This window comes from Talpa occidentalis, unplaced genomic scaffold (assembly GCF_014898055.3).
Source record: "Talpa occidentalis isolate TD23 unplaced genomic scaffold, MPIMG_talOcc4v2.1 talOcc4.4, whole genome shotgun sequence".
NCBI classification, from domain to species: domain Eukaryota; kingdom Metazoa; phylum Chordata; class Mammalia; order Eulipotyphla; family Talpidae; genus Talpa; species Talpa occidentalis.
In genome coordinates, this window is record NW_023604295.1 from 62840354 (window position 1) to 62864439 (window position 24086).

Below are 24086 nucleotides of genomic sequence, written 5' to 3' on the forward strand. Positions count from 1 at the left end.
AAGATTTTTATATCCTGGCAATATAAAAATAAAGAGATGAAGAAATTTGCACTAGATGATAATAGATTTAGGCCAATTGGCATTTAAAAGTTATGGTGGATCTTTGTTGAATTAGGTACAACTTGAATTAGGTACCACAACTTGTGGTATATTGCAATGCATTATACTGAACCATGTATTGTTTTCTTTTATCTTTAGTCAACAATTTGGTTTTTTTAAAAAGATTTATTTTTATGTGTTATGCATTCAGAGCTGGGGTGTAGACCAGAGGTGCTGGGGTGGGTGGTGGAGGGAGGTTGAGAGGATTCACCAGAGATAGAGTGGGGAGTAGAACAGGGGGATCTACTGAAATACACTGCTGAGGGGAGCAGCAGGCGAGACAGGAGAGGTTTGTTGAGCCATGTGAGTCAGCTCCCTTGCTGGAGATTGAATTCATGCTGCAGATAGCTTCACTGTGCTGAGACTTAACCCCTTGCACCACAAGGGAGGCCCCCTAGTCACCAATTTGGATGAGGAATTTTATACTTTGATCAAATTTACAAGTGTCACAAATCCGGAAGGAATAATTTGCACACATCATGACAGACCAAAGTCCAATATAACTCAACAAGCCAATCAAATTGGCTCTAGTTAATATGATGAAATGTAATTAACAATGACTATAAACCCCTATATTTTATTTATTTTTTCATTACAGCATTATTTCTATTTGTTTATTTTATTTATATTTTACATGATTGTTTATTTTTAAACAATGTTTGCTTTTTTTTCCCCCTCAGGTGTAGTCCCCATAGAATTTCCTCCACCAATGCACCTGTGCACCATCACGTCCGTCCTGTGTGAAGGACTCCCTGACTCCCTCCCTCCCTCCCTCTGATGCCTCTCCCTCCCCCTCCCCTGCAGGATGTCTCTGGTTTATAATTGTCTGTTTGTTTTTGTTTTTAAACCCCTGTAGTTTAGTTCAGTAAATCAATAACCCTTAAATATAGAGAGGCAGGTATTATCGTTAACCTGTAGTTCATGTGAAAAAGGCAATTTTCTTCACATGAACAATTTTTAATTGGTTGAACATTCAATAGGACCAAAAAAAATTGATAGAAAGACAAATGCAATTTTCCTTTATCCCCTTCTTCCCAGGCAGATAAAAATTTACTTTATTGAATGATTAACTGTATATTGCCAAGGCCACTATGTACAGATGAGAAAGGGGAGCATTCTTGTCAGACATAATTATCTCCTCCTTGGCCTAGTGCCACGCCTAATGGTATTTCTGTATGTCCTTGATCTTAGACCTGTTGATCTCAGCCTGGTCAACCAGAAGCTGCCTGCTGCCCTTATTGACCTACAGCTTGTGGATGTGTTTCATGAGAATACATTTGTTATTAAACATATTTCCCTCACCTTTAGGTACAGGCTTTGATGCATATGGTAGTAAGTCTTCTGAGATTCACGTTGTCTTCTGAACACTGAGCACTTTACAGCAACTGAGGTGTTTTTCCAGCATTGAGCCCAAAAATGGACAGTCACAGGCTTGCAGATAATCAATCTATTCAATCTAATCAAGCTAATCAATCTTTGGTTAGCTTCCAGATCCACTGATGAGAGTTTTCATTGACTAATAGGTCTCATGAGAGTTTTCATTGACTAATAGGTCTCAACTAGACCTTCTTTTTTTTCCACAGCAGAGGATGCTGGTGGTGAGTCTCTTTGAAACCTCATAGCTATAATTCAGTTTTCAATAAAAATTTTTAGTGACTAGTTCACAGGAGGTAACTAGTCCTTTTGCAACAACACAGTGACTCAAGTTTGCAGAGCCCATTTGTTCAACACACCCTTACCCAGAGTGGCTGATCAGTGTTACCTGGTAATAAAAGTAAGAAATGACTTAAGGAGCTTTTTGTCTAATATTTTTTCATATTTCACCTTACTTGTGGTAAGGTATTGTTGAAACTAATGAAGTGTAGGAAAACTGGACAGAGGAGAAGGTGAGAAAAAAAATAGCAATCCAGTCATCTGCTTATAGTCACACACTTGTTACTAGCAGAGTATGGATTTGTTCTCATTTCTGTTTGACTGCAAAAATCTGTGCCCTTTCTAACATGCTGTTCTTCCCATTGTATTCAAATAAATGCTTTCTCTTTCTGATTTATTAATGTAAGAATATAAAAAGATCTATAAGGATATTATCAGTTCAGTACATTTAGTCACACTATGAATTCTTTTATATTAAAAAAAGGTAGTAAACAACATATAAAATTTGATAAATAGCAAATACTATGTATCATAATAGATATTTGAAATTTGTTGTTTAATTGTCCAGATATGCCTATTTTTTCTAAATATTTTCTTACATGCTGGAACTTTATTACATATAATTCTAGTAAGAGAATGTGAATGACAGCTTTCAAGATGAATATAGTTTTGTGACTGTTTAAAAGATCACTGTATATAAACTTAATGTATTATAAGGAAAATATTAATCATCCACTTTTAGTAAACTCGAGGAAATAGCAATAAGCAGGCATTGTGATTTGATTTTATAATGGATGTGTACAGAAATATATTGGAAAATAAAATCTACAAAGAATAGGTATACATGAGTATTTTAGATTGCATTGTTTCTATGGAGACATAACCATAAATGTCAAAATGTGTATCTAAAGTCATCATAATAATTGCTTCTGTATCTTCAATGGACAGTTGTTGGTTTGTGGTCCATTTAAATGAATGTTTCAATAAAAAATTATGAATAGCATTTTTGAATATTCAGTCTGTCTGCCAAGAAACAACTTGGCCATCTTCCAACGGAAGGGAAATTATGATCTCTCAGAGGAGACTTCAGTGTTTCTATTGTTTGAAATTTTATTGGTAATCATTCTTTTCAAATGAGAGCATATCATTGCATGAATTTTTCTACATTTGTTTCATACACAAACAGCCCTTCACCATCAACAAAACAACAGAAATTAAGAAAAAAAAAACAACTTTTAAATAATGACCTGTAGTCTGGACAACACATTTCTTGGGTGGCAACTCTAAAGTGCTAGAGGTCCTGGCACAGTAGGGAAAAGCGCTTGATATATAGGAAGAAAGTCATGGCTAATTCTTAGAGCAATATGTGCGTGGCTTTGATTTTGGTTTAATGTGACTCTGGGACTAAAAGAAACGTGACTGCTGAACTGACAGCCAACACCAACATGCCTCTCAGCTGGGAGAGGGTCAAGGTGGGTTTAGGTTCAGGTGGCTGGAGAAGGGTAATGAAAGTTTGTTTCTACAATATGTGATGTCATCCTCAAGGAATATGATCTTAAACAAATCCAGTGGAGAAGTATTTTAAAACATTCTTCAGCCTTTTGGTTCCTCCTAGCTTCCTTTCTTCTAAGAAATCTATATTAATAGATGAAATTTGGAGGGCCTCCCTTGTGGCACAGGGATAGCTATCAAGCTATCAAGCAGCCACTGGAGCATGAGTTTGATCCCTGGCCAGGGAGCTAACCCACATGGTGCAGCACACCTCTCCTATCTCACCCACTGCCCCTCTCAGCAGTGTATTTCAGTAGATCTGCCTGTTCTGCATCCCAGTCTCTCTGGTGAATCCTCTCACTTCCCACACCTGTGGCTTACAGCCCAGTTCCTGTATGCATAAATAAATATTTTTAAAAATAGATGAAATTTCATAATTATATTTCTTAAGTCCTCATTAAACAATGTCAACAGGTGCTGGAAACTTCAACTTCAAGCAAAACATGATGAAACCTATTTTACCACAGGGTGATTAACGAAAACAAGAGGTAAGTTCCTACAGCATGTTTCTGGTACAAACAAAATCCCAAACTTCTAAATAAAGACCCCATACACTTCTAATATTAACTAATAATCTGTGTTCATTCATTTCCAACCTGCTTATTCCACTCAGAGTCACAGTGGCCAGAACCTATCCCAGCCCTTCAGGGTACAAGTTGGCACCCAATGCGGGAGGATGCGCTTCTATCACAGTGTCCCATGCTCACTCAGACTGGGACAGCTTAGACGCATCGTGACTCTAACACACATCTTTGGGATGTGGCAGGAAAACAGAGTACCTGGAGAAAACTCTCTCAGGCATGGAAAGAATGTGCCAGCTCCACAAACGCAGTGGCCCTTACTGGGCATCCATTGTTCTTTTCTCATCAATATTGTTATGAAAAGACATGTAACAAAGACCATTTGAGAACCTGCTGTACTTTTATTACCTTCATTCAGATAGCCTGGGGCTGAATAAGAGATTTTTAAATGAATATGTGACATTATGAGCTGTGTCATGCAGTGGTTAAGACTGCGGGTTTGAATCCTTGCTTTGCCACTTTATTCAATTATAGAAGGCACTTTTCTAGGTACTGGGAATGTAACAATAAACACTTGACAAAACAAACACTTCAATAAACACTTCACAAGCTATAGAACATTAACTACTCTCTTACTCAGCTTCTTCCTCATTCCTTATAAAGTACCTGTCTTGGCCATGTTTTAAGTGTTAACAGAGTTGGAATACAAAAGTTGAAACACAGAGTCTAATTTCATAGAAAGTATTTAAGAAATGTTAGCTATTATATTTAAGGGATTTTTAAATATATTTAAGGGGGTGGTTGTCTTATTGGGAAGTATAACACACATGACAGGAGATGGGGAGATTATTCTGAAATATCTGAGTGCATCCATCTAATCAAATGCATCTCTAAATAGAATCTTTCCAGGCAGCGGTTGTTAAACCTATCCACTATTTTTTTTTTTTTTAATTTTAGATACTGAAGTCTCAATGCTAGAATTTTCACTTGAATAGCATTGGTTAATTTCAGCTGACCATATGCTTATCTCCAGAAATATCTACCCTTGGTCAGTACTAAAGATAAAAAAAATTTCCTTAGATAATGCATGAGACATGAATGCTTCTGCTATGAATCTCTAAGGGAAAGTAATTCTATAAAAAAGGCAAACTATAGTATTGAATATGAGTATCCAATTTTATTTTATTTTTTTAAAGATTTATTTATCTATGCATACGTGAGCTGGGGCACAGGCCAGAGGTGCGGGGGTTGAGAGGATTCACCATAGACAGAGTGGGGAACAGAACAGGCAGATTAACTGAAATACACTGCTGAGGAGAGCAGAGGGTAAGTCAGGAGAGGTTGCTGCGCCATGTAGGTATCTCCCTGGCCAGGGATCGAACTCGTGCTGCAGTGGCTGCTGATAGCTTGAAAGGTTGCATCTTAATCCCTTGTGCCACCAGGGAGGCCCTGGATATCCAATTTTATTCTTAACATCATCAGTTAATGTTCATATTACTGAAACTGATCATAGTTGTTCCTTAATAGAAAAGAAGGGGAGTGGGGAAGGGAAAAAATGAAAAATAACAGAGCCCAGAAATAAGAATAGATTCTAAAAGAGAAGAGGAGATGCTACCTAAAGAGAAATTTAACCTCTTTCAATTAATTTGACGTTGCTCTATTAGATAACCAGCCTTGGAAAGAAACTTATAGTTTTAAGATAATATCAATGTGTAAGGCACTGAGCTTAACAGCTAATATAACTTATTTCCTTTTATTCATTTAAAAACACTGAGAAATCTCATTATCTTTACAGGTGAGGAACAGAAGTTCAATGAAGTAACTTAAGAATAGAAGTTTCTGAACACAAAATGAATTGAGTTCAGCATGAGGGGGTGGTGGTATCATTTCCTGAACCAGGTAAGTTTTGAGTTTGATTTTGGATGCAGAAAAGAAGTAAGAATATTTGAACTGGGTAATGTTTCTCCCATGAATCATGAGGAAATTGCCCCGTTGTTGTTTTAGACAGACATTGATCTACATAAACTGTCTGTTGGGGAAAGTGCCTCAGTGTCTAACTTGTAAAGGCCTATTGGATATTTGATAATGTCAAGAATGAAGCTAACTAGTGGTTATTAGGGTTTAAGGTCTCTACCTTGATGCAGGACTATAATTAAAAGCTAGCTTTGAGGGCCTCCCTGGTGGCGCAGGCGGTTGAGCGCCACACTGTGAAGCTGTCCACAGCCTCTGCAGCGCGGGTTTGATCCCAGCCGGCCAGCGAGAACCCCACATGGCACAGCAGACCTCTCCTGTCTCACCCGTTGCTCCCCTCAGCAGTGTATTTCTTCAGTCTCCCTGTTCTCATCCCAGCTCTGTCTCTGTGAATCTTCTCACCCTCCCGCACATCTGGCCTGTGCCCTGGTTCTTGTGTAAATAAATAAATCTTAAAATAAAATAAAGTAAAATAAAATAAAAGCTAGCTTTGAATGGCTCTAGACAAATAAGCCACTTTCTCACACTTATGCTTCTTACACCAGGCCAATGACTTTATCTAGTCTTCAAAGTAAAGAATTCAAAGCTTGCATCATTTTCGATTCAAAATTCTTCTCTGGATCTAAGTTAAACCTTCTTATCAACCTTTACAGAATTTCAATTTCCTAGTTCTTCTTGACCTGTTGATAAACTCCTAAAGAAATCATTACAGCAATCCTTTCCTAACTCTATTCTCTACTATATATTTGAATAAAACCTTCCATTTTATTTCTATGCATCCCTCTACTGCTTTTATATTATTCTCAAATAATAACTCTGTGACTTATTTTTGTCTTCTGAAAAATAGAAGGATTGTTTAATTGTTAATTTCAGATTTTGTCGTAGAGTTTCAAGGAATTAATTCACATGTTAGGGTGTTGGAGGCATGACAAACTGGAGAGGCGTTGCTCAGTCAGAAACTCCCTCTAGCAGAAACAGCCCTGCTTTCTGTTTTGGACTTTCCATAGGATTTCATTTGATGGGATATGATACTAAAACAAATTTCAGTGTTCTTTCAAGCCTAAGTAGACTAAAAAAAATTATGATTCTATAACCTTAATTATAATGGAGGGAAGGAATGTTTCATCTATTTATATTTTGCATATTTTTAGAGACTTAGAAATAGGTGTGTTTCTAAGAGACTTAGGAACTAGATACGTGGATTACACATGTGGCTTGATTGAACGTAGAAGTAGGACTTGATCCTGGCAGAGGAGCCCTTCGGCATGTATTTCTTTCTCATGAAATCTTTATAGTCACTCCATGGGTGCTAGAAAAAGGACTCATGTAATTATTTTGCCTGGCACTGTTGCCCCTGCTAATTTGACAGTAGTAGTTGCACCCAGGAGTACAGTGTGACCAGAGTGCTTTCCTTCTAATCCAGCTTCTTTCATTCTGGCTGGGATTATGACAGAGCAAAACAGAAATTTCACTATCTCTTAGGTCACAACTTCAAAGCTATTTCAATTCCTGGAAATGCCCAACACTGACAGGATCACCAGGAGAGATACAGTATGTGCTCTCTTGTCAGCTTCTGTGCTGTGGATGACAGTCCAGTGTTCCTTTAGTGACTGTATAGCTCACAAGAATCCTCTTTGCAAGAGGTGCTGACTTAAAACCTAGGGAGGACACATACTGGGTGCTATATACTACAGGTTGTATACAAATCAAAGGGTGGGATGGAGCAGAGTGATTCATTAAATACTCTATCTTGAGCTCCTAAGAAGAAAAGATTTATAAGTTTCAAATTGTTATTGTTAGCATTACTATGGTAATCATCCAAATGCATTCTGTATGCTATTTCTTTTTCTTTTTTTTCTTTAAAAAATTTTTTTTAAGATTTAATTTTATTTATTTATACAAACAGTGGGTACAGTCAGAAGTGCGAGAGGGTGAGAGAATTCACCAGAGCCAGAGCAGGGAGCAGAGCAGGCAGAAGGACCGAAGTACACTGCTGAGGGGAGCAGCCGGCGGCAGGAGAGGCCTGCGCGCCATGTGGGATCGCCATGTGGGATCCTCCTCCGGTGGCCGGGGAGCAGCCTGGGATCGAACCAGCACTGCAGAGGCTGCGGGCAGCTTCACAACCCAGTGCTCAACTGCTGCGCCACCAGGGAGGCCCCTGGATGCTATTTCTTAAGCTGGAAAAGGAATGGCATTGCATCTACCTGAGCTCCCCTATCCAGTTGCCCACAGCCTCGCTTTTCACATTCTGTCCCCTGCCCTGCTTGCTGAGTAATCTATTTCAAATGTAAATCTGATCATCTCACCTTCTGCCTCAATGCCTTCAATGGATTTCCACTGATTTCTGAATAAAATTAAAGTGCTTTCACAGAGCATATGCAGACTAGCCTCCTGCTCCATTCTCCATCCTGCACCTTTGGCTGAATGGCACTGCATTTCATTGTCACTCTAGTTGAGGGTCAAAACATGAAGTTTTAGCTTGGTTAAGTCTTAGCCTGGTAGAATATCAAAGATATTTTCTTTTTTTATATACAGTCCTGTGTTTCTCAATGGTGATTTTCAAGTCTCCCTGGAAAAAAAATCAATGAACAACTTGATTAAAAGTAATGTTTGGGAGCCCAGCAAGATGGTGGCAGAGTGAAGGCACCAGGCTCTTCTCCTCTAAACAAAAACAACAAAAATGATGCAAAACAAAGGCAAAGAAGAGTGACTGCCTTGCATCGTCCCCTATAGCTACTGACTTGGGTGCACTGCAACATTGTGGCTGCTAAGACCCTGCACTGCCTGGACAAGGAGATGCATGAACAAGCAGCTAGAATAAAGGGTGCATTATGGGAGAGCTATAGACAGACAGAACTGATACTACTGGCTTGAATCTGAGGCTTAGGACACAGAATAGCTGTACCCTGAATCGGGTCAGTGTGCCTGAACTTCCTTATAGAAGAGACTACTACTGCAGTCCAGGTTGAGATATTTGAAAAACCTGCCACCTTCACCCCAGGCTGAGATATCTAAAGCGCTTGTTACCCTGCACAAGGAAACATCATAAAGAGGAATTTCAAATTATTGAGTCTATCAGAGGTGCTCTGTTCCTCTTTTAAATCTACTAGTACCCCACTACTCCAACAACTACAAAACAGCTATGGAAAAATTTATCCTTACTAAAACACGTACAAAATAAAAAACGAAGAGACGAAGAACACAATACAAATGCCAGAACAACAACAACAACAAAAAACCCTGAAAGGATTCTTGGCTCAGTGGATTTATGGAGCATGACAGAGGGGAATTCAAGGCAATAGTACTGGCCATGCTGATGGAACTTAAAAAGAAAAAAAAAGGTTATAAAACAGAATAAAGGGCCTCCCTGGTGGCGCAGCGGTTGAGCGCTGGGTTGCGAAGCTGCCTGCAGCCTCTGCGGCGCTGGTTCGATCCCCGGTTGCTCCCCGGCCACCGGAGGAGGGTCCCGCATGGCGCGCAGACCTCTCCTGCCGCCCGCTGCTCCCCTCAGCAGTGTACTTCGTCAGTCTGCCTGTTCTACTCTCCCCTCTGGCTCTGGTGAATTCTCTCACCCTCCCGCGCTTCTGACTGTACCTAGTGCTTGTATAAATAAATAAATAAATCTTTAAAAAAAAAAAACAGAATAAAGTAATGAAAATATGAGGCAGCTACATATGGAGTTAGGAAGCATTATAGTTGATGTTAAAAATACAATTAAGGACCTTAAGAGCAGACAAACAGAAGCAATGTAGAAAATTAATGAACTTGAAAACACAGTACTGGGGGGAAAAAAGGAATAGAGAAAATGTAGCGAATAAAGAATGTTGCCTCATTAAAAATACAGAATCAATTAATCGACTGTATAAAAAGATGAAACTGCCACTTGCAACAGCACAGATATATCTAACGGGTGTTATGTCTAGTGAAATAAGTCAGAGAAGACAAATACTATGATTTCATATGTGGAAGGTAAAGAAACAAAACTAGTGAAGAAAAAAAACAAATCACTAGACTATAACAACAAAATAGTGGCTACCAGAATGGAAGGGGGGGAGTAGGTAAATTGGGGAGAAGGGGTCAATTGCATGGTGAAGAATGGAAACTAGACTTTTGGAGGTGAACATGTTGTGCTATGAACAGATGTTGGTATGCTGTATGCCCGAAACCAAAGTTACTCAAAATTTTAGTTGAAGATTCACCAGTTCTTCATAGCCTCAAAGCAGACATCTAAATCAAAATCCCAAATTAGTTCTATATACTGATTTGAAAATCATTGCATATGGACTCTTCAAATAGAAAATGTAGAAGGTGAGTGCCCTCTAGTGAACACACTCACACATGTCACATATTTGTTGGTGTAGCAGAACTTTTTTCTGCTCCTTTGTAAGAGCTCTATTTCCTGATGTGCAAATTTAAAGGCTGTATTTGAATAATACTTCCATGTCAGTGAGGAAACCAAAAAATAGAACTCTCATCTGACCTCAGCAGCTCCTGGACATTCATTTTAGATAATGGAAGACTGTATCCCAACACACCTGGTTGTTAGGAATGAGGCTTACTTTCTCAGAGTGTAATAAGTGCTAATGGGAAACACCAAATCCATTCTGGGCAAAAGGCATATTCTACTCATCCTATTTGTGTTGGTTTCATTACCTCATTACAGTTTTCTTCAGTAAACCCATTCAGTTTATTCCCTCAGAAGGAAGTAAGACTTAGGGCCTTCCGTTTTGTTTTTATTTTTTTCTTGTCCACTTGAAAGTTGAAAGGAAGATGAATCCATTATGGATTTAATATGATCTGTATAAATACCCCATTACTTTTAACCCATATGGGTTAACAATAACCTATGTGAGGTTATTGTTTATTTCCAAACAGGAAAGCATACATGTGTTTATTAGGTTACAGTTAAATTTCTATAATAGAAGACCCCAAAATATAGTAGCTGAATTGTGATTGAGGTTTACTCTTCCTGATACAACTGGCCAGTGATTTTAGTACAGGGCATATAGTGTAGCTCTGACATCCACACTCAACATATAGATTCCTTTTCTGGGCTCAAAGTAGCTGCTCCACTACCTACTCTCACATGTGTATCCCAGTTGGTGTAGAAGAGGTTAGTGAAGAACCCATTCATTATTTTAAACAACAAATGAAAAAGTGGCATACAACAGTCTTGCTCATGTCCCACTGCCCATAATTTGATCGAAATTTTCAAAAAAGGATGGGAATGTGGTCTTTAGTGAAAGAATCGAAGGTCCCACTAAAACCTTGAGTGCTGTTATTAAAAGAAGATAGGGAAAATGGATTTTTGGTGGACAACTGTCTTTGCCACAGACCATTTCTGATATTTCCATTTTTTATATGATTCTTTAAGTAGGCAGTTATTCACAGAATATAGGCCAAAAAAGTAACAGATATTTCAGTAATTCCAGTTAATGAAATAATGGCATTTTTACTTGAAAGCCTTTTTTCTTCACTTCATGGTCTTCCCTTAGTAGGAACTTCTTAATTTTAAAACTAGACACCTAGACAATCAGTTTAAAAGTTAGTACAGGCAGTCCTTGCAATGTATGTTTTCAATATGCACAAGTTTCAGTAGTGGCCATGGTTTAGTTAACTATCACCATTTCCCCAATAACGCAGTTCAAATTTCAATTACCATACGATATAACTGTGGATTGCAGCATACAGTTTTGTACTAGCCCTTCATTTCCACAAGTCATGACATAAATAACAGCTGCACATACTGTTCAATCACTAATCATGTTACCTTTTTTCAGTCTGTTGGAAATTCATCACTGCATGTCTGTATTCCTTTTATGCACAGAGAGCAAAATGTGTAGTTATGGTATTCTCAGAATGAGAGCAATAATGAAGGGGGATTCTTACAGAAAAATGGGCCAGGGAGTTTCCTCTTCATTATTGAGCTTAATTTATTATCCCCAGGCCCAGTGAAAACCCTATCATGGGTTTCCAACAGAGGGAAACAACCCTTCAAAAGTGATATCTCTTATCTTCCCTTTCCGCCTCGAATTCAGCCCACCAGCCAAAATACACTATGGCTAAAACCACTGGTAGTTATTTTACTTTGCAATTCATGAAGTAAATTTAATCTGCCAGACATTCAAGCCTACCCACCTGCTAATATTGTGTCCCTGTCTGAGAGTTGCCGGATGCAGCAATGGATAGACAAGACACTGCCTTGAGCAACTAACTGGTCTTATCCATCCCAAGTTTCATCGCTGCATCTAGTCACTAGGAAAGAATTGTGGAGACAATACCAGTAACTTACATTACTATTTACTACTAGAAATTAAAATCAACCTGGACTCTTCAGGGGATAAATTAGCACATGACAACTGTTCTTATACTTTTATACGCAAACAACAGAAACTGTGAGATGGTTACAGGAACAAAATCTAGTATCTTTCTTCAGATTATATGTTTTGGAGGGACAGGGAGGGAGGGAAGAAGGAGGGAGAAAGTGACCATTTACCAGCTTAATTTAAAGTTGTTGCAAATATGAAAAGTGAGCAATATTTGGCAGCACCCTAAGTTGTAGAATATGTATTTTTAAATTTTTTATTCCTCAATAATCCAAATAGAGCAGGTCATGAATTCTATGCTGGTTTAGTAAATTTCAACGCTTATCCTATTTGGAAAAAAATCAGGTGGGTACTGGGCCTCCCTGGTGGCTCAAGGGGTTAAGGCACTGCCTTATGAATCAATCCGCAGCCTCTGCATCACAAGTTCATCCCTGGCCAGGGAGCAACACACATGGCGAGGCAGACCTCTCCCATCTCGCCCGCTGCTTCCCCTCAGCACTGTATTTCAGTCAATCTGCCTGCTCTGTTCCCCACTCTGTCTCTGGTGAATCCTCTCATCCCCCTCATCTCTGGCCTGCACCTCAGCTCTTGTATGCATAAATAAATAAATCTCAAAAAAAATAAAGTGGGTACCGTAGGAGCAAGGCCAGGGCAGAATTTAAGGACAGAACTGTTATATGGACTTGCGCCCAGCAAGTTTTTTCCTAGGCTTTTTCTGGGAGTCCTTTACTAGTTGGTTTTGTTTGTTTGTTTGTTTGTTTTGTTTTTTTTTTTTTAGAAACTGGACCACAGGTAACGAGTTCCCCAGGCTCCACACCCCCACCAATTCAGACAAACTTTAGAAGCTTTAGAAAACTAGAACCGGAGTGAAAGGGGTCTTCAGCAGATAAGAGGCCAGAATCTGTAAGTAAAAGCTAATTCAGCCCACCAGCCAAAATACACTATGGCTAAAACCACTGGTAGTCGGAAGCAAGGTCACTGGCCACATTCCGGACCTGTCAGTTCCAAGCCTCGCTGCCCTGCTTCTCCCTGCGGTTCCCCGAAAGGCAGACTCCAGGTCGTACGTGACGAGAAAGCCTCTCTTATCGCTGTTTTCGTTTTCACAGCCCTCTTGCCCCCAAGGGCCGGGTTCTCTGGCTGCCGGACCCGCCCTTCTGCGCACGGCAGATTCCCTATCTCCGGGCCGCACCCCTGCAGGCGGGGCCGTCCGGGACTACAGCTCCCAGCATCCCCCGCCGGCCGCCTCCGCGGGGAGCCCCGACCCGGTAGTGGCTCTTCCCCGCCGAAGTCCCCTCCTCGGGGCTCTCGCTGACTCCGGAGCCCCGGGGGGCTGAGGCTGGGCTCGGGGCGCGGCGCGGCCGGCGGTGACAGCGCGGAGCATGGCGTGGCGCCTGGGCAGGCTGGGCGCGGGGCCGTGCTGGCGGGCGGCGCGGGGCGGCTGCGGGGAGCTGCGCGCTGGGTCCGTGCGCTCCGCGGCCGCGCGCCTCTGCCCGCCGCCTGGCACCGCGCGCTCGGGGCAGAGCCGCGGGCTGGCGCACGGCCCCACCGCGGGAGGCGGCCCCCGGCTGCGGGCCGGGCTGGCGGCGGCGCTGGCGGGGCTGGCCGGGCTGGCCGCCTCCGCCTTCGGGCACGCGCAGCGGGCTGAGATGGTGCCGAAGAGCTCCGGGGCGCGGGGCCCCTCGCCGGGGAGGTCGGAGGACGAAGACGAGTTGTCCCGCCGCTGCCGCCGCTTCATGGCCTCGCCGGTGACCGACCTGCGCGAGCTGCGGGGGAGGCCGGGCGACATGAAGACCAAGATGGAGCTGCTGATCCTGGAGACTCAGGCCCAGGTGTGCCAAGCGCTGGCACAGGTAGACGGGGGCTCCCGCTTCTCTGTGGACCGATGGGAGAGGAAGGAAGGTAGGAGGCCGGCCTCTAGCGGGAGGTTGAAAGGGGGCCGGGGATGTGGGACTTCAGAGTGCTGGCAGAAAATGACTAATTAGGGGGATGCGGTAAGAAAGGGGTGTCCCGCAAAGCTACTGCTTGGTTAGAAGGGACATCGTTTAAAAAAAAAAAAAAAAATTGACACTGCTTGCCCTCTGCTGGCAGGTGTTCGACCGAAGTCCACTGTCATTGTACTACTATGCACTTAAAAATCTTTGCAGTTTTATAAAGGCTTCTTTGGTCTTTGGGTTATTTCCAGCCAACAAACTTATGTGTCCAAAGTTGTCATTAAGCATAGATTTCCTCCACATTTCGTCTGATTCTTTGGGTGTGTTTACCTTTTTTGCTCCTGCAAACTTGGAAAGAACTCACTAATTATGTCATACTCTCCCCACTTTGTTTTTCCAAATTGCACAAGAGGTACTTGATTGACTTGTCAGTGGTTTTACTAAATGCACCCGTTAGATTTCCTACTAGGAAAATTATTCTTTCCAATAACACAATATTTCAGTATTAAAACCTATTTCTAGAGTCATGGATTCATTACCATGTTATTGCCTAATCTGAGTCATAAATTTAAAGGATTCCTAACGTTTCTTAGCTAACGTTTCTTAGCTAAGAATACTGCAGCATTTTCTCACCAGCATATTTTGAGCTGTGATACTGCCACCTCCATAGCAAATGAAGGTATATCTGGATTTCATCTTGTAATGTTTCAAGTGAGGACTGAGGTATGACCTCAAGTTCCTAGAAGGTCTATGTGACCTTAAAGAAGTTTCTTAACATTTGGTGCCTGTTTCCTCTTTTATGAAATGAGATTGGAAATGATACATGAGTATATTGATATGATAATAATATTCATGAGATGAATATATGTGAAGTGTCGTTAAAATATTGTCTGATGCGTAGAAAGTAGACAAATTGTTTGGGCTCTTTCCAGCTGTTCATTCTTGAATTAGGCATTTTACCTCTCCGTGCCTCAGTTTTCTCATTGGAAATATACAAGACTGTTGTCTTATGTTCCACCTAGCTTAAATAGCCTAAAAAACAAAACCAGCCAAATATAAACAAACCTACATGATACAATTGCCCTGTGGTAATTCCAGTATATTACGAACAACCTCACTTACTAATAGTAAATCTCATATGTTAATATCACTCAGTTTAAGGTTCTGAATCTCTTAAGTGTTCAGATTTCTACTTTTTTAAATTGCCTGTAAGGAAAGTTAAAACACTCATAGCATACTGAACAAATGCAATTATGAAACATTTAAATTCATTAATAATAGGATTCTTCAAATTGAGCCATTCCTGTTTTCAACTTTAGCTTTCTCTCCTATAACAAATGCATGCCATTCTGAATGGCAGTTTTGAAGGGAAAATATTCCAGTAACTTTAGATGATAGTATAAGACCGTAGAAGAAATAGTCAGTTTGGTGATGTGCGGAGGTATATTCATGCACTATCAGTAGCTCAGGTTATAAAGCTAAGCAAATTATCTAATTTTATTGTATTAAAAATTATAAAGACACTGATAGAAGGTCTGGAAAATAACTCTTTATTTCTACCACATGGGTGCAAGGGTCATTTTCAGTTTTGTATCTCCCTTTACAGTCTCTCCTCATTTCATATTTACGTAAACAGGAGGTGGAGGCATCAGCTGTGTACTCCAAGATGGACATGTTTTTGAAAAGGCTGGGGTGAGCATTTCTGTCGTTCATGGAAATCTTTCTGAGGAAGCAGCAAAACAAATGAGAAGCAGAGGGAAAATTCTGAAGACTAAAGATGGTAAATCAGATCATCTCAACAGCCTTTTATATTTTATAGTCTTTACAATCCTTTTTTTCCCCAGAGGGTGGCATATGCCAGATAAGCTTGCAAACAATTACTTGTTAAAGATTCTCCTTTAAGAGACTAAAAACAGCCTTGGAAACTTGATCTAGAAACCTCCTGAAGTTAATTTGATTCATGCCAGGTGATGGAATGCAATCACTCTGTGTTTTCTTTCCAGGTAAATTACCATTTTGTGCTATGGGTGTGAGCTCTGTTATCCACCCGAAGAACCCTCATGCTCCTACTATCCATTTCAACTACAGATACTTTGAAGTAGAAGAAGCTGATGGTAAGGATCTCTAAATCTAAAATCAAGAAAGAATAAATAACAATCTTTACTAGGATTTTCAGGAGACCTGTGAAGGCTTCTTCCTTGGCAAATGCAATAGAATATGCTGTACGTGTGAAAAGTGAAGATATTACCTGGATTCTGATCTCTCCATATTTCCTTCAACAAAGAATGTTTGCATGAACCCAAACTTAGAGTACACACAGGGTACTTTAGAAATATAAATTCATTACATCCAAAGGAAAACCTTAGGTGCAAGGTTAATTTGAAATCAAAAGTTTTCTTTTAGAAAATATCTTCCACATAGCTTTGCTAATCACCAGTGCATTTTGAGCAGGTTTATAGTAGAGTGCAGTTATGCCTCAGAGTATACATGGAGTTCCAGCCTGTGTCTCCCATTAGCTATGCCAACTGCTGCCACCTGTCAGAAAACCTGCTCAGTGTCACAGCTACTTTTGTTGTTTAATGCTACAGGTGATAGCATTAAAGTCAGTATATTTAACTGTTCATTGTGAAGCCAGTTTGGTCCAACCTTATAATGCTTAAAAGTCCATAGCTGGTACTGGTGACATGTAGATCTGATTAAGCACGTGGAATAATTAATCTCAAATGACAAGTTGTCTTCCCCAGCAAATGTTTCAATCCTCTTGGGAGGAAAGGGATGAGGGTGGCAGATGTTGTTAACACAGGGAGCGGTAGAATCTCCTGAGTTTTTAATGAACTATGAATGCCTACGTAGACCAAAGATTTTTCTGTTTAGGATCTGGTGAAACATTTTAAGGTTCTCATGTGATCCTAATATTCAGCCAGAGCTGAGATCCTTCTGTGTTGTTTTTGATCCTTCTCTTCCATATATATCATTTCCTAGCCTGATTCTGCTCTCTCACTTTTTAATTTCCTTCCCTTTTTCCTGTTTTTACTTCTTCTTTCCTGCCAACACCTTCTAACCATTCAGAGCTATATTTAGTTCAGTGTTTTTTGATTGTCACCCATTTCATGCTTAATAAACTAAGCTGATAACATTAAGTCTGCTAACATAATAGTAGTGTGCTGTATTTCATGTAAAGTTTGCATCAGCATTTTGTGTTTTAATTTGGCAGGTAATAAGCAGTGGTGGTTTGGTGGTGGATGTGACCTTACTCCAACATACTTGAACAAAGAGGACGCTGTCCATTTTCACAGAACTCTAAAGGAGGCTTGTGACAAGCATGGTCCAGATCTTTACCCCAAATTTAAAAAATGGTAGGCAAAAGAATTGAACTTGCTAAGACCCCTGTCATATATTCCCTATAGGCAATATAGTACTATGTCACTAAATACCTTTCTTTTCAGCTTGTGAAGGTTCAACTGTCTCCTTTATACTTTAGAAGAAGTAAATACTGGTTTTAATAAGCTATTGCCATAGGAGTACAGTTAGTTCTCAATATCATCAATAGGTTCTTGGGAACTGCAGCTTTAAAACAAGAGACATATAACAAAAGAAGTTCCTCAAATAACATCATTTTGTTCAATATCATCAATGTTATAACAAAGCAAATGATATTATTTGAGCATGTGCTGTATTTGTCTGTAAGAAATTGAATACTCGCCTCTTTATTGACCCCAAATAATCTAGAATGGTAGAATACCAATCCTAATGTGTAATCTATTCTTGAGAATCAGAGACTTTTTAGTTCTAAGGTGAAATACTGATTTCTTATCCCAGAAGAGAATTATCGTCTCAATGTTGCCATGGGAATGATTTAGGATTTAAGAATAGATGGAAAACTATTAGGGAGACATGAAAATGTATCAAAGATTTTGGTCAAGGAGAAAAGTACAGTTGAAAACTTTGTTAGGTAAAGAAACTGTAGTGATAAAAGAAAAACATTATGAGACCCAGGATATTTGGTAGTTGTGAAAAGGAATCTAGGCATACATTGCTTGGAGTAAGAACATCTTAGAGCTAATTGCAGTTCTTGAAAAAGGAAGAACAGAATGGCTTTAGTTTTTTGCTTTGCTTTTAAAAGTAACGGTTGTGGAATCTTGATGTCATTTATGGGAAGGCATGGAGTTCAACTTTTAAATCCTCAGAAGAGATAAGACATTTGGTTGTTCTTTTGATTTGTCATGACCACTCAACAATGCATAGTTGTGAACTCAGATGTAAGGTTCAAGTCTTCTTTTTTTTCCTCATATATGCATGCGCATCCTTCCAGGTGGAGGACTGGTGGTGGAGACATTGCCTTGTTTTTGGTGTCCTTTTGTTGCTGTTACTGAGATGACTTTAAATAATACTAATTAGTAAAATAACGGGGATCTGTTAAACTAGTTAAAAATAAGGTTTTAGTACAAATATTTAGTAAATCTCAATCTCATGAAGAGAGATTTAGTATTATGATTTTGTTAAAGCTGACTTCATAACCTTGCTCAGTAGAGAGTTCAACTCTGTTAATAAAATATGTGTGTAAAGGAACCCCGACAAGTCCCAAGATGAATTACACACCCATTTATCAGTTCTAGGGATTTGCATCTGCTGCCTGTTTTGTCCTACTTGAATTTAAACTACTAAGACTATTTTTTTTAGGTAATCTTTTAGGTAACTTAGATTTTGTTTGTATAGGTTTTTCTCTTTAAGGACCTTATTCTATAGAGATTATCAAAAGGACAATTTCCACAACATAAACCTCAAATTTAGCACTTAGGAAATGACTTCTTAGAAAAACCTCTAAGAGGCACACAGGTCCATATCCAAGAGCAGACTGATAGTTCATGTGCCAGCTCTCAAGAGTATCAGTTAACATGTCTGAAGACCCCTCTCTCAGATATGCATGTGATAGAATCAGCACATTTTATTGCTGAAAGAGACCTTAGAGTTTCTTTACCTCCTTTAGTGAATAACCAGCCCAGAGAGATCAGGGATTGGCACCTGTCATGGACTTGGTGGTGTAACCGTCACTGGAGCTGTCCTGTCCTGCCTCCTGCAATAGTAGTGCTTCTGAGGGTAGCCGTGTCCCTTGGTTCAAGAAATACAGGATTGCCTTTCTTTTTCACCAACGTTCCCAAAGTTCCCTGTTCTTTAGATAATATGTTGAAATTGCATAGATGCTCTGCAATATTACTGCAGGAAATCTGTCTAGAGTCTTGGTTTCATTTTCACAGACACAAAGTAAGGTCACAACTGGCATTAGTCAAAGATAGTACTGTAAACTGAACCGCTCACTGGGCACAGGGGTTAAGTCTCAGCACTATCAGACTATTGCCAGCCACTGCAGCATGAGTTAGATCCGCGGCTAGGGAACTAACCCACATGGCACAACTGATTGTCTCCTGTCTCGCCCACTGCTCCACTTAGCAGTGTATTTCAGTAAAATCTGTCTGTTCTGCTCCCTGCTCTGTCTCTCTGTCTCTGGTGAATTCTCTAACACCCCCTCCCCCCAGTTCTCATATGCATAAATAAAAATAAATCTTTAATAAATAAATTGAACCATTCCTCCATTTATTTTCACCTATATTTTTATCCCCCTCTGGATCCCTGATTCGGCCTTGCTGTGTTTTCCAGGTGTGATGAGTACTTTTTTATAGCTCATCGTGGAGAGCGGAGAGGCATTGGGGGCATCTTCTTTGATGACCTTGACTCCCCATCCAAGGAGGAGGTGTTTCGCTTTGTGCAGAGCTGTGCCCAAGCTGTGGTTCCTTCTTACATTCCCCTTGTGAAAAAGCACTGTAATGACTCATTCACTCCCCAGGAAAAGTTGTGGCAGCAACTCCGGAGAGGACGGTAAGTGACAGAATAACCCGTCTCACTGCATAACTGTGGGGGAAGTGCAGCAGCTATAACAGTTGTGGGTGGTGTATTGTCTTAGGTATGTTGTCATTGTTGTGTTAGTATTCACCCTAATTTCTTTTCATAACTAGATGAATGTCAAAACATCGTACAGTAGTATGATAAAAAGAACAAAGTTTGTCTATATGTTAGACAAACATGGTTAGGTTTTTAGTAAATACTTGCTGAATTTTATTCAGCTGATTTCTTTTAGTCTTCTAGCAGTGTTCTTCAAGCTTATGTCAAGGTAAGGGCATCATTTTTTTTTTTTTTTGCTCTGTTGTAAATATGGATACATCTTTTTTCATTCATCTGAAACATTTCCTGAAATTCATTATAATGGAAATAGCCATTTCAGAAATTATTTACACTTAATGATAATATTTACTTACAGAATCCTTACTATGTGCTTGCCAGTATATTAGGCAGTTTGCATATAATTTTTTCCACAATCCTCTGAGATTGGTGTAATTATTTTATAGGTGATAAAACTTATTCTTAGAAAGGTAAGTCCCTTGCCCAAGATTACACAATTGGTAAATAAAAGATCTCAGATGTGAATCCAGGTCTTTATGACTTCAAAACTTAGTTTTTCCTTTACATGAAGGAAGTTAAGTAGTTGGAGCAGGTTTATTTCTTGCCATGATACTTGCCTTAGCCACCCTGCTCTGTGCATGGAGCTTGGTGAGCTCAGTTACGTGAGTAGTAGCCTGATGTCTACAGCTAGGGTGTGCTAGTGACTTAGCTCCAAAATGCCCACTCTACTGGCTCACATCAGTTTTTCACTTATCACTGTCTTAATTGCCTGTATACCACAGGCTGTGAAATGGGTTTTCTCGTTTATGTTAATCCTGTGTCAGGTATATGAAGCTTTGGGCACTTAAAGAGATAAATACTGGCCCTAAAAGATCTACTTAAAATAATGTTTCAAGTCTGAAGATTAATGTTTGTGTTTATCTTTTCTTATGATTGTCTATCATTTAAAAACTTGGAAATGAGACGTGATTAAGTTTTCTTGCTAGAAATTTCTTAGACAAGGCATCTGTTTTGGGGCCTTTTTATGTCTTTTTTTTTTTTTTTTTTTTTTTTGTTCTGATTTCTCAAATATATCTTTGCCATTCGTTCTATCTTTCTCTTGACATTTATTGTGTGTCCCTTTAACTTGGCACTGTGCTAGCTCTAAAAGTGAGCTGAAAAGACATACCTAAGAGGAGAATTTAAAACTCTACGGCAAGTACTGTAGTAGTCTAGTTTTCGCTTAAGAATTTATATACAAACCTGAAAAGTTTAATGAATACTAATTAGGTGAAGCCTTTAAAACTTAGATGTTAGAATAATGTTTTATTTTGTTTTTATATAATTTAACAATAAAACTTTTTAAATCAAATTTTATTGATAACTGTCCATTTACCAAGAAGACATTTTGAAAGTTCCAAATGTGTCTGTCATTGCCTGCCAGGTGTCTTTGGAGTTAGCAGCATGTGGGCTGTTAGATTAATTTTCTGTAAATGGTGTGTGAGTGTTGTTCAAAGTGAGCCTCCCACTGCCATGCTTATCGCTAGGCTTTAGGATAGCAATAAACTCTGGGCCTTACGATAATCCAGCTCTTTACTGTAGTTATTCACACTGTCTCACTTTCTTATGCAGCATTCCTAAGCCCTTATCAGTATCCTTCACGGGTTACTCTTCCCCTCACTACCCTTCCCCCGCCAACACTCATAATATAAGTTTCCTTCTAGTGGTCAGTCACTTTCCCTTTTAATTTTAAAATATCTTATTTGGTAATCTCATTTCAGCTCTTGCTCTCAGTTATAGTGCTTTCTCCGGTTTTCTTTTTCTATTGAACAGGTACTAATGATCTTATTGTTTTGTTGTATTTTGGCAAAGGAAAACAGGATGAAATTTAGTCAGGAGTACTTTTTTAAAAATAGCTGAATTGTATTCCATTGTGTATGTATACCACATTTTTTTAATCCACTCATCTACTGTTGGGCACTTGGGTTGTTTCCATAACTTGGCTATTCTAAACAATGCCGCAAGAAACATAGGAGGGTGCATTTCCCTTGAATTAGTGGTCTTGTATTCTTCAAATTTTTCTTAGTTGTTGTTTTACCTTAGAGTTCTCAGCTTTGTGTGCATTCTATTTATTGGAAAACATAGCCTTCTTGTTTTGCAACTGTTCTATGCTGGGGCTGAATCTATATGCTATTGTTTATTGGATAGAATACCCTTTTATCTCTCCTGTCCAGTTGGAGAAAGCTTGTTGACTGTTCACTGTGCCAGTTCCAGCTGATGGGGGACAGGAGGAAGCCCCCCCTTTAAGTATTTGTTGTGGGTTCATCTTAAGCAGGATTTTTATTCAGCTGACCAAATTAATATTATTTGATGTCTTTATGCCAGGTATGTGGAATTTAATCTGCTGTATGATCGGGGCACCAAGTTTGGTCTTTTCACTCCAGGATCCAGGATTGAAAGCATCTTAATGTCTTTACCTCTAACTGCCCGGTAAGAAAATATCATTATATAATTATCCCCCCACCCTCAGACCACTAACCCCTCAAAACATGAACATGAATGTCAACTTTATTTTAACTTAAAGATCTCATTGATATTGACTTTGCTGATTTTATAAGAAAATCACAGTGAAGTAATTAAGGAAAAAAAAACTGAGTTTTTTTAAGGTATGCCAGGATGAGTGTGTGAAAACAGGGAAAGAGTAGAGGGAGTAAGAAGAAAGCAGGGGCTGACAGAGTCTCAGCTTCAAATGGACTTCTCCTATTGGGTAACTATCTAGGAAGAACTGTGGGCAAAGCAAATTTATTGGAACATAACAGTTTTTAAAACCTCATCTTATTAAAAATTACTGCATTGGTGAGGAAATGGGTTACTCTCTAGTATGAAGTACTAACTTTATTTGTAAGTTCGACAATATGAGAGATCATTTTGGGTGCTTGGTAGTCTCTCTGTGCTTTATATGTTGCTTCCATAAAGGCTAATTGAATATGTGAGGGGAATTTTAAAGCCACCTGTATTTATGTTGTTGCCATTAGGTTAATGCTGTAAGGACGTAGGTTGACTTTTTTGGCAATAAGAAAGTGAGAATGATGTGCATACAAATTGAAAACTTACCTTTGTTTTACAAAGGCAAAAATTTTCTTTTTTCTGTGAGTTTAAATGTCCAAATAAAAATGGACGAGCAGATGGAATGAGAGGTCCCCTACATCCTACTCTCTCTCTAACATTGTGAAATTAGTGCCCTCAGTGGTTGTCAGTGTCTTCAGAATGGGATTGGCTTGTTTTGGGATCTCATCTCCTTGAATAGAAGCTCCCACTTTTGCATTCCTGCTATCTAGAGGTGAGAGAGGTGAGATATGAATAAAGAAGAGTTCTTCAGGCCTCTGGTAGCTTTCTAGATGTCTGCTGAGCCCTAATTATAATGAATACTCCAAGCTGCTGCTGAGGGTGGATTGCAAACTAGTCCTTTTGTTCAGTTGAATAGTATTAAGATAGGCCACTTCTGCTTCTCATTAGACATTGGGATCTGCAGATTTTAGGCTGCAGATCTAATCCAAGTCCACCTGTGGTCTGTTTTTGAATAGCCTTTGAGCTAATGGTTTTATATTTTTAAAAAATTATTATTTGAATTTATATACTATCTGAGATAGCTTTTATTTAAAATTTATACTTTTTTTTCCACAAAGAATTTATTTAAAAAGTCAATATTATGTTTTGTTTTTTTTTAATTAAGGTAAGCTTGGTTTATACTGTATTTGTTTTAGGAGTACAGATTCACACCTCTTCAGATTTATTACTACACCCACTGCCAAAGTACCCATAACCTTCCAACACATCCATTGTACCCCCAACCTTGTGTTCCCCTCCCCCATCCTTGCCCTTCCCTCCACCCCACCCCAGTTCAGCAGTCATAATCAAAGGGAATGTTTTGGTTTGCAGAACAATATTATTGTCATAAATAGAAAGTAGCACATTAAAATAAATGCTTGAGTATTAATTAAAAATGTTTGCCCTCAGATCATCTGAGTTTCTAATTCTAATCTTTACTAAGGTCTGGTTCATAGAAAAAGTGTATTTTGGCTCTGGGATATTAATATTAG

The 24086-nt window shown here is 39.4% G+C and overlaps 1 protein-coding gene and 1 long non-coding RNA gene across 7 annotated transcripts in view; both read left to right on the forward strand.

Annotated features, from left to right (window-relative positions):
* Nucleotides 1-13317, forward strand: part of LOC119257587 (uncharacterized) — a 74129-nt gene extending 60812 nt beyond the window's left edge. Inside the window, exons 2-4 of the long non-coding RNA XR_005128072.1 lie at nucleotides 3718-3791; nucleotides 5620-5723; nucleotides 12900-13317. This is a non-coding gene — a long non-coding RNA (uncharacterized LOC119257587). The remainder of the gene's footprint in view (nucleotides 1-3717; nucleotides 3792-5619; nucleotides 5724-12899) is intronic.
* A 135-nt stretch (nucleotides 13318-13452) lies between these two features.
* The window catches only part of CPOX (coproporphyrinogen oxidase), a 55994-nt gene continuing 45360 nt past the window's right edge, over nucleotides 13453-24086 (forward strand). For all 6 annotated transcript variants that reach the window (XR_008553896.1, XM_054700672.1, XM_054700669.1 and 3 more), the window contains exons 1-6: nucleotides 13453-14020; nucleotides 15689-15832; nucleotides 16056-16166; nucleotides 17267-17408; nucleotides 19708-19926; nucleotides 22372-22476. Coding sequence is in view for 5 of the 6 variants with exons in the window: in XM_054700672.1 (XP_054556647.1) it covers nucleotides 13501-14020; nucleotides 15689-15832; nucleotides 16056-16166; nucleotides 17267-17408; nucleotides 19708-19926; nucleotides 22372-22476 (1241 nt within the window). In the remaining variant the exon portion in view is untranslated. The remainder of the gene's footprint in view (nucleotides 14021-15688; nucleotides 15833-16055; nucleotides 16167-17266; nucleotides 17409-19707; nucleotides 19927-22371; nucleotides 22477-24086) is intronic.